General features: G+C 39.3%; 2 protein-coding genes and 1 pseudogene across 2 annotated transcripts; 1 reads left to right on the top strand and 2 right to left on the bottom strand.

The window, feature by feature from the left end:
* Positions 1-2,220: 2,220 nt before the first annotated feature.
* On the bottom strand, positions 2,221-3,488 carry LOC129369202 (trace amine-associated receptor 1-like). Its single transcript, XM_055044584.1, has one exon. The coding sequence runs from the start codon at positions 3,196-3,198 to the stop codon at positions 2,224-2,226; it is 975 nt and encodes a 324-aa protein (XP_054900559.1). The 5' UTR covers positions 3,199-3,488; the 3' UTR covers positions 2,221-2,223.
* A 1,294-nt stretch (positions 3,489-4,782) lies between these two features.
* Positions 4,783-6,249, bottom strand: LOC129369283 (trace amine-associated receptor 1-like; annotated as a pseudogene).
* Positions 6,250-9,135: 2,886 nt separating this feature from the next.
* On the top strand, positions 9,136-16,385 carry LOC129369173 (adhesion G-protein coupled receptor F1-like). Its single transcript, XM_055044542.1, has 9 exons — positions 9,136-9,294; positions 11,730-11,787; positions 11,908-11,920; positions 12,058-12,144; positions 13,247-13,425; positions 14,104-14,280; positions 14,373-15,746; positions 15,838-15,879; positions 15,997-16,385. Exons 2-9 carry the CDS (start codon positions 11,737-11,739, stop codon positions 16,051-16,053), a joined length of 1,980 nt encoding a protein of 659 aa, XP_054900517.1. The 5' UTR covers positions 9,136-9,294; positions 11,730-11,736; the 3' UTR covers positions 16,054-16,385.
* The last annotated feature ends 389 nt before the right edge of the window (positions 16,386-16,774 follow it).

Here is a 16,774-nt window from a genome sequence, read left to right as displayed (position 1 = left end):
GAGTTCAGTAAATATTCTTTAATACAGTGGACCAACCCTGGTCCTCAGGAACCGCTGTCCTGCATGTTTTTGATGAGTCTAGACTGATTCAGATGACTGCATTTCCTTCTTTGCATTCCTGAAATTGTTGCAGTAGCTGGTTAATCACCTGTTCATTTAACCCAGTGCAGCAGCAGGGAAACGCCTAAAATATGCAGGACAGTGGGCCCTGAGGTCCAGGGTGGGGGACTACTGCTTTAATATATTGAATATTTTCTCAGATATATCATCTATTGATATTTATTATTCACAAGAAGAACATGTACTAAATTGAAAATTTAAGTTTTTATAAAACTTAAATTTAATGTCATTAAATATCTTTGTACTCAGGATCAGTGTTTGCTTTAACAATGAATCAAATGTTGTCAGAAAGAGTTTCTGCTTCATTTTGCTCTCGAAATTATTAGGCCCGAGCAGCTAAGCGCTGCGAAGGCCTATTGTTTTTGTATTGTTTCTTATTAGGCCTGAGCAGCTAAGATCTGCTCAATATCCCAGATTTTAGATCAAAGCGGTCCCGACGTTCCACCGACTGGACCCGATCAGTCGTAACAGACCACACACTACAGGATGATCGGTTACGATTGACGGGAGCGACAGTCTTACAACGTTCTGAGTTCTAAGATTGTGCATTTAGATCTCAGTTGTAGTTAACGTCAAAGACACATTGATCATGCGCATGTGGGCGTGGCTTAGTGTAAAACTTTGACTATTTGCCATGAAACATAAACATTAAAAAACTTCCAAATGCAAGATCACAGCTGCATCACGCTTCCTGTGTTTCTCTATAGAACAGTCCTGAACACATTTCCATGGTCACTTGATGAAATCACCCTAGCCCCGCCCACTTTTCAAAGGCAGTCACCAGTTTTTTCTCCTGTGTGTTTTACTGTTATTCTATAATTTATATGGGTTTCATCATGTGAATACTGACTAAAAACGATAACATGATGAACTCTATGAATGCTGGCTGCTGACCAAACTGCATTGGGGTGTAGAAATGGCGAACTGCAGTTCTTCACCATGTGCATATGATCGGCTCTAAATGACACATTGATCATCCGACTGGCGCCAAACTGGATATGTATGACCTTTGTTGACCTCTCAACACCTCAACAACATTGAAATGTAATTTTTACTCCACTGCGCCCCCTACATTAATACACCAGCTATATCTCCTCACTAAATCCACAAATCTGCACCACATTTTTCGTGTGTCGTCAAGGAGCGCCACCGAACGCATCGATGCGTACCGCCTGGTGGACGGGCGCGGAAACTGCGCAGCAACTTCTGTGTTGGAACGTGGGCAGCGTTGATGGAAACTGCGCAGCAGCTTCCGCGGTGCGGGCGGAGGCGCTGAAAACTGCGTGAGAGTTTCTGTGGTGTCTGGCATGGGCGGCGGTTGCTAGTACCCCGCAGTGGCCAATAGGCAGGAGCGGCGTTTGGATGCTAGGGCCGCACGACGCCGCTTGCGGCTTTAATTCATATTTGCTTTCTTTCTTTGTAGATCTACTTCACCCACCATATTAGGGTTGTGTTTATTGTGGAATGTCTTCCACATTCCCAGACCCAGAACTTTTCACATTATTGTTTTTTCCATCACTTTCTCTGGCCATGTCTAAATCTCAATGAACATTTAAACTGGCATGTTGAATGTTAAGCTATCAATCACCCACTGAACATTGACATTATCATGAAAAATCAAAGCAATGATTGTCTAGTCCCCAGTTATTATTTGTACCATCAACGTTCAATGGGAAACGCTCTCATGGACCCAAATCAAAGACTGAAAGAAGAATTAGCCGAATTAGGTCAATTAGACTGAGACTCAATATTAATATTGACATTGTTTTTTATTATATAAGATGAAACGTATTTCAACATTATGTCAGAAAAGCAGATTTTAAACAATTAAAATTATAATTTTATGAATCTATAAACTCAAGACATTTAGTTTGAAATATAAACTTCACTGTGGAAAAAAAATCAAGAAGCAGGCAATCTGTGAGACAAAAATCAGTTATTTTGCACATAGAGTGTTCTTGAAGTATCTAACATAAAGTATAATATCTGTTGAGTTTACAAGTTTTAATAATGCTGGAATCACTGAAATCTCCCAAACGCAGTAGATTTCAGTGTTATATTCTTTATAAGAAAAATAGAGAAAACAAGCATTTTAAAAAATCATCATTGCAACTTAAAGTTAACAAAATTTCCTTTTAGGATTTTGCCAGAAACAATTATTTTAAAAGCTGACCTGAACCAGCTGTAAAAAAAAGCGTAAATGATTGGATTCAGTGCAGAGTTGGACAGTCCAAGCCAGGTAACAGTTTCAATCACAGCAACTGGAACCAGATGGTTTCCTAAAGGCAGTAAAGTTATGAAAAAGAAAAAAGGAGTCCAACAAAGTAGAAAAACTCCCAGAACAATCGCCAGAGTTTTGGTGGCTTTTCTCTCCATCTTACTGGCAGTTGCTCCAGACTTCATGCTTTGGATGCTTCGTGCCTGTCTCTGTGCCACAAGGAAAATCTTCAGGTAGTTGCAAAGCATTACGACCACCGGGAGGTAAAATGATAATACAGGTCCAATAATGCTTGCTGTGATTACATCATGTACACACGCGTCCACACATTTTCCAAGGGACAGTCTGGGAATTACCACTCCGATGCCAGTGAGAACAGCAACACCCCAGCTCGCTGCGATCATGATGGCAACAACATGACGGCTGATTTTAGATCTATATGTCAGAGGCTGACACACAGCATAGTACCTGTCAGCAGAAATACAACACAAGTGCGTAATAGAGCATGTACAAAACAAGATATGAAATGTGTCACGGACCTTACAAAGAAAATCCTCATTATAGGTACATGAACTGAGAGAGAAGGCCATGCTGAGAGGAAATACTAAAATCCCAACCAGCATGTCGGCCACAGCCAGAGACAGAATGAGAGTGTTGGTGGGTGTGTGAAGCTGTTTGAAGTAAATTACTGATATTACAACAAGGAGGTTTCCACATACAGTTACAACAGATAATAGCATGAGAAATCCATATAACATTACACATGTAATAGAAGGAGTCGCAGTTAGTTTGTAACTGGAGTCAATCATTTCATAGCATGGATGCTGTAAGACATTCACTACATCTGTCCTGTTTTCCATGAAGACCTAAAACTGAATTCAGGTTACATTGAAAGTAAGACAGACATTTAAAATGAATTCAACAGAGGGTTAAACAAAGAGTGGCTTTTCTGATACCTGATACTGCAGATCAACCTTACATGCTGTGCTAACTGCTTCCAGCAATGTGAGTGTCAGTGCAACAAGGCAACATGTCAGTGCAGGTTGCTCTGCAGCATGATGGTCTCTGTGCACAAGCTTTTATGTCTTACTCACTGACCTATCTTTGGACACCACAGTTTCCCTCCAAAAAGGAAGGGCAATCTCCATGTTGCCTTGTAGCATGGCAACGTGTGTGTGTGTGTGTGTGTGTGTGTGTGTGTGGTGTGTGTGTGTGTGTGTGTGGGTGTGTGGGTGTGGGTGTGGGTGTGTGTGTGTGTGTGTGTGTGTGTATTGGCCCCAGCACGGTTGGACTGATGTCACACTGTTGATGCATTGTTATGTGGTTTTCAGCTGTATGTTTTCACAGACCTGTAGTTCTCATGCCAGGCCAATATGTGGTGCTGTGATTTCAGCGTGTTGTTTGAAATGCGCCAAAGTTTCGACCCATAGATTCCACCTCATGTAGGAACTTGAACTCATCAACGATGAACTGAGTGCTCATGTAGCACATCTATATTTCTTATCAGAAGCTGTTTTAAACTGAAGAGTTTGTCACACACAGCACAAGGCTATCAGCCATCCAAAACAAACCCTGCAGTTGTACATTCTGCACATGTTCGTTTTCACAAATCGTGGTGTATTTCACACCTTTGTATGTTACTGATGAGCAGATTTCCATTTTGAAACCCGGTTTAAAAACGAGCTGGTGTCACACATTCTGATCACCAGAAACGTGGAAACAACTAGCTTGAAAACTGGGAACTTATAGAGCAGGGTCAGAATCCTCTGAAGATCCTTAACATTGATGTTTCTGGACTGAGATTGTCCATCAACACAAAGAGACGACATGTGAGAAGGGAAACCTCAGGCCACATTGTGAACCCAAGAAAGTTTTTCTCCAGTTTTGATAACTTGACACACCGTAACTAACACAACTTTCTGACCCGATCCTCTAGCTCCTTCTGCTCCATACCAACTCATAACAAAATAGACTTCAGCGACTATAGATTCAAATATAACCTCATCTTGTCAATCATTCATCATCCACAGTAGGGGTTCTCAAATTCTGTCTTGGAGGGCCGGTGTCCTGCTAGTTTTTGATGTTTACCTGGTTCAATACACAACAACCAAATAGCTGAATTACATCCTCAAAAACTAGTCAAGTTTTCCAGAATCCCACAATGACCTGACTATTTGACTATGTGGGTATTGTGAAGCAGAGACACTTCTAAAACCTGGAGAACGGCCCTCAAGGCCTGGATTTGATGATCACTGGTCTTGTGTCAAAAGGTCAACTGCTTCTCTATCAGTTCCTTTTCTCTTTAAATGACAATGTTTGACTGTTCCCAAGTTCTTTGTGGAGGTTGAGGAAGCTTGTCTTTGCCATTACCCAGTGCTTGTCTCAGTGTTGCTCCAGTGGCAATCAAGATAATCTGCCTTTGCTACTTCATAGCCTAGTTTTGGCTATGAAGTGTTGGCAATCTTTGAGACAAAAATCAGTTATTTTGCACTTAGAGTGTTCTTGAAGTATCTAACATAAAGTCTAATATCTGTTGAGTTTACAAGTTTTAATAATGCTGGAATCACTGAAATCTCCCAAACGCAGTAGATTTCAGTGTTATATTCTTTATAAGAAAAATAGAGAAAACAGGCATTTTAAAAAATCATCATTGCACTTAAAGTTAACAAAATTTCCTTTTAGGATTTTGCCAGAAACAATTATTTTAAAAGCTGACCTGAAGCAGCTGTAAATAAAAGCGTAAATGATTGGATTCAGTGCAGAGTTGGACAGTCCAAGCCAGGTAACAGTTTCAATCACAGCAACTGGAACCAGATGGTTTTCTAAAGGTTGAAAAGTTATGAAAAAGAAAAAAGGAGACCAGCAAAACAGAAACATTCCCAGAACAATCGCCAGAGTTTTGGTGGCTTTTCTCTCCATCTTACTGGCAGTTGCTCCAGACTTCATGCTTTGGATGCTTCGTGCCTGTCTCTGTGCAACAAGGAAAATCTTCAGGTAGATGCAAAGCATTATGACCACCGGGAGGTAAAATGATAATACAGGCCCAACAAAATTTGCCATGACAACATCCATAAAGCACATGTCTGTGCATTCATCGGGGTTTGATCTAGTCGTCACCACACTGATGGCGATCAGAACAGAAACGCTCCAGCTCACAGAGATCATGACGACGACAACATGGCCGCTGATTTATGGCCGTAGGTCAGAGGCCGACTCACGGCGTAGTACCTGTCCACTGAAATGCAGCACAGGTGCATAATGGATCATATGCTGAGCAGCGTGTCAATGCTGTCTCTTATCTTGCAATACAAGCTGACATTGTACATGCACGAGATGAGAGGGAAACACAAACTGAGAAGAAAAATGAGCAACCCGACCAGCAGGTCGGCCACAGCCAGAGACAGAATCAGAGTGTTACTGGGACTGTGCAGCTGTTTGAAGTAAATGACAGAGACGATCACCAGGAGGTTTCCGCACACCGTGACGAGAGACAGAAGCATCAGGAAACCATACAGGATCACACATCCAGCTGAGTGGGACGCAGGTCGTGTGGAACTGAAGGCGTCCGCCTCAAAGCAGGACGAGTGAGTCATTCACGGTGGCCTCTGTGACCATGACGAGCAAAAACAAATCACATTTAATTCACATGAAACGGAGACAGCAGTACAGACATTGAATCAGTCGAATCAGTATACCATGCAGATTAAAGTCAGGTAATGTTGGTGTGTTTCCCGATCAGCTCTGTCTCTAACAGCCTGAGGAGTTCTGGAAGCACCAGCCTCCACCAACACGGTTTTATCGTCTCCTCATCTTCACTCTGTGGGATTCACAAAGATCGACCAATAACAACAAGCAGGGGACTGCAGTCTGTGATGACGTCATCAAGGCACAACTTCTGCCTATTCAAAGTATTCCAGTTATACTGATCGATCAATCAGTCAAATTTTATTTTGCGTAGCACATTTTAGCAGCAAGGCATTTCAAAGTGCTTTACATCACAATAAACACAAAAACACAAAGTCATGCAATGTTCATTCATCATTCAATTTGTAATTTATTACGTTTTAAATACAATTTTAAACAGGTGGGATTTTAGAGGACATTTTTGATCTGAGCCTTCCATTTTTCTGAAGCTACTCAAATCAAATGTAACATAAACACACACTACAGGCTCCACCATGTCCTTATTATTTTTTCTAACAAAAATTAAGATGATTGTTAATATCAATTCTTACAATGGAAACATGCAGATCTATTGAGGTTTCCTAAAACTATTTACAATGTTCCTTTTTAATTTGTTGCTAATTTATAGAACATTTTGCATTTCTTGTTGTTAGCAACAAACCCAAAGTGCTACTTTGAAGTGAGCAACATTTCTGTCATTTTTTTGATTGCTTTTACAAATCAGCACTGAGAAATAAAATGTAGTTATTTTCTTTGTTTGTTTATTTTGAGTAAAACACCCTTTGAAGTAAAAATGGAATTCCGCTCATTAACAATGAATAAGTTACATATATAATAACTGTAAAGTGTTGATTCTTTGAACCAGTGGCCTCCTTTGGTTTGCAGATGAACGTTTTGGCTGCCGGGCACAAATTATCCATCACACTGAGGTTTGGGCTTTGACTGGGCCACTCCAGAACACTCACCTTGTTCTCTTCAAACTGACTCTGATGGATTGTTCACCTGTTGATCACCACTTTGTGTGACTCAGGTTGACTTTGTGTCATTCAAAAAAAAAATTCTCTGAAACAAAACAATCCAGGACAGGAGAAATATTTTCATTGTATTTAGTTCAAGTGTTTGGATTGTGCCAGAATTATTCCATTGATAATAATAATAATAATAATAATAATAATAATAATAATAATAATAATAATAATAGACACTTATAATTGAAGTTACGAGCTGTGTTGGGAGCGGCTCAAGACTTTAATTTTAGTCGAAGTTTGGTGAGTTTTGAACATGTTAAGGCCTCTAAAACGCCACATAAAGTGGCGTAATAATAACAATAAATAATGATAAACCTCAGTATTAGGATGGACTTTCTCTGCTCGGGTCCAACGAAGCCTCATGGTGGATCAATTAAAGGTGCGAAGTCCCTGAGCTCCCCGAGTCTCCTAACACTCACCCTCCACCCGAACGCAGCGTCACAGTCTGCTCACACACACCTGCACACACACCTGGCTCCCTACAGCTTTAGAGAAACAACAAAACCTTTCAAGGCCACCAGACGACGTAAACAAGAACAAAGTTAAACCCAAAGAGCTTCATTAGATGGACACGTTACAGCCTTCAGTGTATTCAAGAGAATTAATAAGTTTTCTTTTTTTTTTCTTTACAAAGATTGCTTCCTGCTCAACTATGATGTAATCTATGAAACGTTTGGAAAGTTTAACTACTGTATCCTACAGTATGAGGACACAACGCAGCATCCTAATACTGTTGTGTGGTTTTATAATACAAGGACAAAAGCAGCAGCAGCTCAGTGCAACGTCGGCGTCTAATGAGGGAAATGGCGCAATCGGAGTCTTTTCTTTAAGATATAGAAAAGATTTCCATGGCTAGGAATGTTAAACATGAATTTTATGCAAGTGAAACCCGCATTCTCTCTTGATTCATGACACAGTGAAATGTTTCAAGCTTTCCTTTGTTATCATTTTTTGACAATTGTGGCTTGCAGGGAACAAAACCCCTAAAGTCACGGCCTTGGAAAAGTATGAAAAAAGTAAAAAAAAATGTGAACCTCCTGGTGTCACATACTAATCAGCAAATAAACTCAGAACATCTGGTCTAATCACGTCCTGCAGCCATGATTAAGTTAATCTTATCTCAGTCTGTGTCAGTAGGAAGATAAATATTGATCAATGTCGATTTATTTTCTTTAAAGTTTATATGTGACTGTTTTTTTAATGAATCTTGTTAATGTGGGAGGTCAGAACCCACGTAGCTTGTTTTTTTTTATTGAACTGGCTACATTAAATTTGATGCAAATAACTAAAACAAAACCAGGCTGTTGAACATTAGTGTGTTTATTCATCTGCATTACCACACTAACCCGGCCTGATCATATGTGTTTTGCATAGTTTTCAAACCACATTAAAAATATTGAAATAAAGTTTTGAGTTTTGTTTTCTTTTTAAAGTGAAAATTCTATTAAATGAAACTTCTTTCATTTCTACATTAGTTATATTCCTAAAGTGTCAAGTATACTAGCATACATATATATGTTAGTACATGAGATCGAATGTGTTTATTTAAAACATGAATATTAATATTATAACCTTACAGATTTTTTTATTATTATTATTGTTGTTATTGGACAGATGTGCTTGTTTTCTCAGTCGTTTTTCTTCCTGTGGTTGTTGGATATTTCTCCATTACTTTGTCTTCCTCCAGTTGAATGGATGAGAAACAGGAAGTGAATATTTACTTATGCAAAACCAAACTCCCAAACCACCAGGGGAACATTAGCCTATTAGCCAAATAATGGAGTCATTACATCCACATTTCTGTATTTTATGTTTTCTCCTACATATTATGATGATTCTAAGTTATTTAAGTGACCAAAGGTCTGTATTATCATTATTATTATAATTGTTTTCAATTATAAACAAGAGACATTTGATGCAACTCTCACACAGCAACAAATGTTTCCAAATTCACAACCTTTCGTGCGATGCCGGTTGATGGTCCTGTTGTTGGACTGTATCTGACGGCACCATGAATGCAAATGGACTGTCAACAAAAAGGCTCTAATCCAAGAGAATCCTTGATCTCCACCATCATTTCCTCATTGGCTCCATAACCCAGACACAGACGTTCTCTCCAACAGAACGCAGAGTTCCAGGAAGAGTTTGATTCTCTTTCTTTACTTGCCAACACTGGGAATATTTTGCTGTCCAGCTACAGAAAGTTGGAGGATTTATGTTCTTTTCTTGATTGCAACGGGGAAGGTAGGATATTTCTGGCTTGTTTTTTTTTTTTTTTTTTTTTTATCAAAGTTTTCAACATGACTAATGTGTAACTGAATAGCTCAAAGGAATCTGAACGCAAGACGTTTTAAACTACCAGGAGAAGGTTTCACAGGAAGTTGTATTTTAGTCTCCAATATATGAGATTTTAAATGAAAGTATTTGGAGGTTTTTCTAAGCTGACAGTGGAATAACAGCCAACAAGCTGTGTGGGATGAGAATCTAAAGCATAGATTGAACTGAAACAAAAATTGAAGTTGAACTATTGAACTTAAATTGAATTGGCAGAAAAGCAAATATTGTCATATCTTATATCGTCCAAGTGTCTTCGAAGAGTCGTTGTTGATGGTGATCGGGCCATGAATTTGACTGAAGGCGTTTTCTGTATGAGACTCATGACGATCACGATGTGCTACGTTGTTACTTGAACTTTCGAATACGAATCGCTGCTCCCAGCTGTACAAACTGGCTACGATGTGCCATAGTTGCACATCGTAGCTGTTCGAAAGACAAAGACTAAAGACAAAAATCCTTCCAATTGTAAAACTTGTCCAAAAAATATGAGCAAATGTCGACAAAACAAACAAAACCAATGAAATAGAGTTACATCAACAAACTGGCACCATGAGCGGCGCAGTCCTGGAATACATTACAGGCAAGTGAAGGGGTTTTTTTCTCAGCTCTGTATTGGTGATCACGGAGCGTTCATTGGCATGACATTCACAACACGTATCAGGAACAACCAAGCTAATCCACACACTAAAGAATCTATTAATTATTGCGTAATAATGTGCAAAGGCACAAGGGATAAGAATTTAACCTGCTGACTGAAACTAGTTCATTACTCAGCGCAGTGGTCATGACAACCATGAGTAAACCTGGCATGGTTAGCTTGTAGTTTTTAGGCAGAACTTTTTATTACTATTTGTCGAGCATTGCGCATTTGCGTCATAAATTTTGTAGTTATATTACTGTGCTGACCTCAGACGTTTGCATGATGCAATAAAGATCAAATGTGACTAGTAGCTACAGCAGCTATGACCGATGTAGTGTAGGAATCTAGTGAAAAGACCAACTCAACATTTTTCTAACACTAGCTGACCATTCTAGAATATTTTCTACTTTTAAATATGTATATCTATAACATTTCTATTCATGTTGGAGGAGTTCACAGCTCTCTGGAGATGAACTGTACAACTAAAGTATTTTAAAGCTCCTACCTGGATGCAAAGTGATGTTTTTCTAATTTGTGTTCAGAAAAACACAAATTACAACAATGAAATAAAATTTCACAAGTCATTTAATGATTGCATCAGTGACTAGATGTGCATGTTTCTGAGCTCTGAACAGAGACGCCAGCATCTCTGAACATGGACAAAAACCCAACATGTTGAAACAAATGACGCGTCGCTCCCACACCGAGCCAGCAGGTCATCTGATCAACCGGTGAAGCCAAACCAGAAAACTGCCAACATAGCCGAGTTAGACAAAGAAAGTATCGACTAAACCAAGCAAATTACTTTGCATACAGGTACATCTAAAAAACATTTAATACTGCATAAACGTGTACTATTTCCTGCCAGTCACCTCATGAAGTGAAATGCGTATATTATAATGCATTATCACTCAGAGTGAAATGTTCAAAGCTTTTGGTTCTCGTAAAACCCAAAATCCCTGGTCTGAGAAAATTAGAATACTGTGAAAAATGTCAGAAATCGAAACTCCTTGGTGTCACGTTCTAATAGCTAATAAATAAACTGTGAACACCTGCAGAGGTTCCCAGAGCCTTTAAATGGTCCTTTATAAGGAAGACTGCTGATTGGACAGATGTCAGACAATCACAGACTCCCATCACAAGGAGGAGAAGACAAACGTTCTGCTAAAGAAGCTGGTTGTTCACACAGTTCTGGGTCCATATTGGCAGAACATTGAGTGGATGGTAAAAATGTGGTGGGAAAAGTTGCAACAGGGAGAACCTCAGCCTTGAAGCTGGTGTCAACCAATATCAATTTCAAAATTTAGGGGAGCTTCACAGGGAGTGGACTGCAACCGCACAAAATACATCGAGACACGATTACAAGTGACGCATCCTCCTGACCAAGCCACCCCAGAACCACAGACAACATCAGAACTGGACTGCTGCTCCTTTTTAAATTCTACAGTTTTACTAATAAGGATGTATTAAAAATTGCTTGGTACCAGCACAAAATGTTGTTTATGTGTATTATTTTTGCTTTTGACATTTGTGTTGTTATATTGGTTTGATGTTCTGATACTGAAGTGTGACAAACAAAACAAAAACTGCAATCTGAAAGCGGGTGAACACTTCCACACCATCCAGCGTATTTTCTAATTTATTGAATATGATTGTATAAAGTTATTTCTTGATGCCACTGTGTTTTGTGCTTTTGCATCAGGTTGACAATGTGGGTCAGAGTGTCTGTGTTTCTGATTAGAGCTGTCTGCATGTGGCAGGTAGGCATTCATTTCTTTATTGTCTCTATTTTATAATATTGCACCAACATGAGACCCATTGAAAAAATGTGCAAAGCTTTTTACTTGAAGACTAATTTGGACATTTCGTTTCCTTTACAGATTATTTCAAACGGTAACAATGGCTTACTGATTTTCTTTTTTTTTTTTTTTGTACTTAGTTTATTAGAAAAATGTTTTAATCTGTGTTTAACTTCCAAACTCACACATCTGTGTCTAATGTGTTTCAATGGAATGATCCTGGCTACACAGCGGAAAGCACCAATATTGAACAACTGTTCCAGATGTTTGACAGCTACATCGTCCACACGTCCATCTATGCGTGTAAAGACATCACTGGTATTCTGATTTTAACAATTTTATGTTTCTGATGATGTTTTTTCCAGGCTCTATCTGGGTTTTGTGTTTAAGGGGCTCCTGAGAAATAAACCATCTAAACCAGTGGTGCCCAAAGTCAGTCCTCAAGGGCCGGCATCCTGCATGTTTCAGTTCTCTCCCTGGTGGTACCAACAACCTTTTCAGCATGCCAATGTTCTTCTTAGGCCTTCTAATGAGCCACCATTTGATCCAGGTGCGTTAAACCAGGGAGAGATGCCGGCCCTCGAGGACCGACTATGGCCACCCCGGATGTAAACGGACAAAAGCAGCAAATCTGCTCACTCCTTCATTGTGCGTTTGGCGCCACCTGCTGACTTCCAGGATTATTGTCCCTATACAGTCAGCACAGTCTGGGCTGCACTCGAACGTCCATGAAAGTCCAAGTAAAATTTGCATCACCTGGACAGCGAAGCAGACTGAGTCGGTGCCAAATGAATTAGGCCTCAGTGTGATGGTTTATCTATTACAAAGACATAAAGTCTAATTGTTACTGGGAAAAATTGACAGCCTGCAATCAAGTAAGAAAAACAGCTGTTGAGCATATAGAATAAATACACAAACAGCTTGCCAAAAGCAGACTGTTATGTAACTATTTGGGTTGCCATATTGGCACAGTATCCTTGCATTGCTGGGATAGATCAAGAAAGTCAAAACCTTTGGTACTGCTCAGCAAGTATGTTTTGCTATGCCATTTTGCACCAAGCATTAAAACCCATAATGCATCTGGATGAGAGTGGCTGCCACATGCTTTGTCTAACTGTAAGCAAGCATGTAATATTTGCTGTAAAGCTGATTTAGCAAATGTGAAAGGGAATGTTTTTTTGCCCTGTTTTAGGAAATGTTAGAATCAGAGATGTGCAACTTGTCAAACTAAACCGTCAGATCTTTGTGACGACCCTCTACATTAGTAAGCGTCGTGTGGTGATGAGGTTATGCCTTCGTTCGGATGATTTGTGCCCATTTTGAGAAATCGGTGTCCGTCAATCAAACTGTCAAAATCGTTTTGTTATCTTCTCAGAATTTTGGGTAGATGGCTCAACTCAAGATATTTTTCCATCTTCAGAAATTACATGTACAGAGCCTCCATTTGGAATCGGATTGGGAGGTCACAAAGTTTGGGCACCCTGTGGTGAGGGCATGGTGGGAAATCTGACCGCAGTTTGTATGGAAAATGAGAAATATGAACAAAAAGAGGACAACTGTGTCCTCGCACCCATTCAGGAGATGCTCGATAAATCTAAGGTAACTCACTCGTGCTTACTGTCATGACACCAAAACACAATAAAAACAGACTCAGACATCAGTAGAATGCAACATTTGTATTGTTATTTTCAACATTGGTAAAGAAAAATCAATGATATGACATCCTGTTATGTTTTTGATAAGTATTTCTGATGCTTGTGCCTCTTTACAAATATTTGTCTAAAAGAAAATATTTGGAACCGTTTTTCTCGCTGCCTCACATGAAATCATATTGAACTTTTCCTGTTCTATGTCAGTTTGGATGTCTGAAATATTTATGTTATATGTTCTCTCCGAATTCATCTAAAAGAATAATTTATGTGTTCAGTACAATTTTCGCCAACTGTATTTACATAAAACTGATTACAAATTTGAAGTACAAGGGAAATTTTACTTTTTGGTTATGATGATCATGTAACCCTCCCAAAATTTAATGTTTTGGTTATGACGTCCCAGACACCTGAAAATTAGATGTTTTTTTTTTGTTTTTTTTAAATCTAATTTCGGAATTCAAATCGTCCTACAATTATCTTTTAATACTTGAATTGAAAACTGAATGTAGCACAAGCAAACAAGACTGTATTCTTAATGGATTGCCTTATATTTGGTTTTATCACCAGAAATAATCTAAAGTTAACCAAATACAAACCATGACATTTGTTTCTTTAACTGCAACAGACAATAAATGACTCAACATTGCCAGATTTCTTGGAGGAACTCAGAAATGTGACTGTCAACAACACTGAGATCGTTTCTGTTTCTCCAGCTACGATCGGTTCGATTGTTACAATTCTTAACAATGTGGCTGGCAAATCAACATTGTTAACTTTGCCGCTAAGTAAAAAATCAACAAAGGTAGGTGAGGGTGTATGTCAAGTAAATTCTCCATATTTCAAAATGTACATGTTTAAATCGAATATGCGTATATTGTGTGTTTTTAAAAACAGCATATCCTGGAAACGGCTGGCGTTCTCACAGCCACTGGGTCAAAGGGATCATGGGACACCCTCAACAAGAAAGAAGGCAAAGAAAACCAAAACAACGGCTCCACAATACGAAGCACCAGCTCTGCCTTGCTGAATCTTTTTGAGTCTGTAACCAACAATCTTGCCAATGAATCCTTTGCCATTGAGACAAGTTACATTATACTGAATAAAACTATGTTTGAAAAACATTTTCATCAAGATTTTAAATTCTCAGTGGAAATATACATACCAGAGGCCAGTGGAGGAAGTCAATTCATTACTACAATCGTATTCGCGTCCATGGATAACGTGCTCCCTCCAAGAAATGAAGACAACTCCTCATCCATGGTTATCAATGGAAAGGTTGTTCTTGCTACGACAACGGCCAGAATCAGAAATATATCAATAACGTCAGAAATTCTGAATGACACCCTCGGAAACCCAAAGTGTGTTTTTTGGGATTTCACACTCTTTGATGGTCTTGGAGGATGGAGCGACTCAGGCTGCTCTCTGCTGTCCCACAACAATGAAACCATCAGCTGCAGCTGCAACCACCTCACCTCCTTCTCCATGCTGATGTCCCCTGAGATTATTGAGGACGAAAACATCAAGGACATAACAATAATTGGAGTCGGCATATCCATGGCTTCTTTGATCATATGTCTTATCACAGAAGCTCTCACTTGGAAAAAAATAAGTACCAACACCACCGCCTTCCTGCGTCACATTTCCATCATCAACATCGCCGTTTCTCTCCTGATCGCAAACATCTGGTTCATCATCGGAGCGTACTTTACAGAAGATGGTAAGAAGAAAAACCCTGCGCTGTGTACAGTCGTGACCTTCTTCATCCACCTCTTCTACCTCGCCATGTTCTTCTGGATGTTGGCCTCAGGCCTGCTGCTGCTCTACCGCACCGTCTTCGTCTTCGAGGGCGGATTGTCCAAGGCGTCCATGCTGGTCATTGGATTTGTTCTGGGGTACGCTGCTCCGCTGGTCATCGCCGTAACAACCATGGCAGTGACTGCCCCGTCTCATAAATATGTCAGAGAAGGTAGTGGCTGTTGGCTGAACTGGGAGGACTCCAAAGCTCTGTTGGCTTTTCTGGCTCCTGCACTTGCGATTGTGGCGATAAACTTCCTCATCCTGCTGGTAGTGATTTATAAAATGTTGAGCAGAAGAGGAGTAAGGAGTACAGGCCAGGCAGGAGAGCAGCATGTTCTGGTGGTGATTGCCAGGAGTCTGGCTGTGCTCACACCGTTTTTCGGACTGACTTGGAGTTTGGGAATCGGAACCATGATTGCTCCACAACACAAGGAGATTCATTTCGCTTTTACCCTGTGCAATTCACTGCAGGTAACAACAATCACACATTAACTATCTATCAGTATTCTAAAACTCCTTATGTTTTAAAACTCTTTCTCAAATCCTTGTTGCTGTTTTGCAGGGTTGTTTCATTTGGGTGTTTGGAACACTGCTGGACAAAAAGGTGTGCATGTCTCTGCTCCCTTTACACAAAATTTTAAGTATTTTGGAAATTTGTTTAAAATCCATTGATTTGAAATGTTTTTTTGTGCATAAATCAATCACTACAATTTTTTTTCAGGTGCGGTCAGAAACTATAAAGTCACTGTCTTCAGCTGATAAGTCCACCGTTGGTTGACGCAGTAATGTCCTGAAGAGTTCCTGTGATGAAGCAGGAAGAGCGTTGATTTCAACCTGTCACTCTTTGTCCTACATTCATTTTCTTACATTTTATTTATCGTTATTGCTATGGGAATGTACAGTAATACCAAAGCCCTGTATATGACAATAAATCCTTTTCAAGCCCTTTTATCTTGGTTGAAAAACCCAAATGATGATATATGGAACCATTGTAACTCTAACCCTACACTAAACAACCCCAGCAACTTCAAAACAAGGAAGCATGGCAAAAATGTTTTCACGGTTGAGATGCAGCCATATTGGAAGATAATTATTTATATTTTTTGTAAAATAAACTGATTTTTTTTTTTTTTGGCCGCCTGCTGATTTTTATTATGTGTACATGCTGTAAAAAATAAAACATTGTAAGGCTTTACTGAATATCTTTTTTTGCATGGTTAAGATTTTTTATGTGCCTTTAAAGTTAGCTTATGTAACTTCTATTAAAAAAAAGTTTGCTTCACATTTTTGACAGGCTGCAGCAAAAGTAGAAAGAAGTTTACTGTGGGGGTCTTTTGAGATATTTACAAATTCAAAGAGTGTAAATTTAATGATGTCAAACAAGTGGAAATTAAAAAAAAAAAAAAAAAAGATAAGGCCGTTTGAATATTGGAACTGTGAATCCTAAAATTTAGAGAAAATGGCTTTCAAAGTTTTCCACTGAACAACCTGGGAGTCTC

This window comes from Poeciliopsis prolifica, unplaced genomic scaffold, assembly GCF_027474105.1.
Source record: "Poeciliopsis prolifica strain line A6 unplaced genomic scaffold, Auburn_PproV2 SCAFFOLD020, whole genome shotgun sequence".
NCBI lineage: Eukaryota > Metazoa > Chordata > Actinopteri > Cyprinodontiformes > Poeciliidae > Poeciliopsis > Poeciliopsis prolifica.
This window is presented reverse-complemented; position numbering and strand designations above follow the sequence as displayed.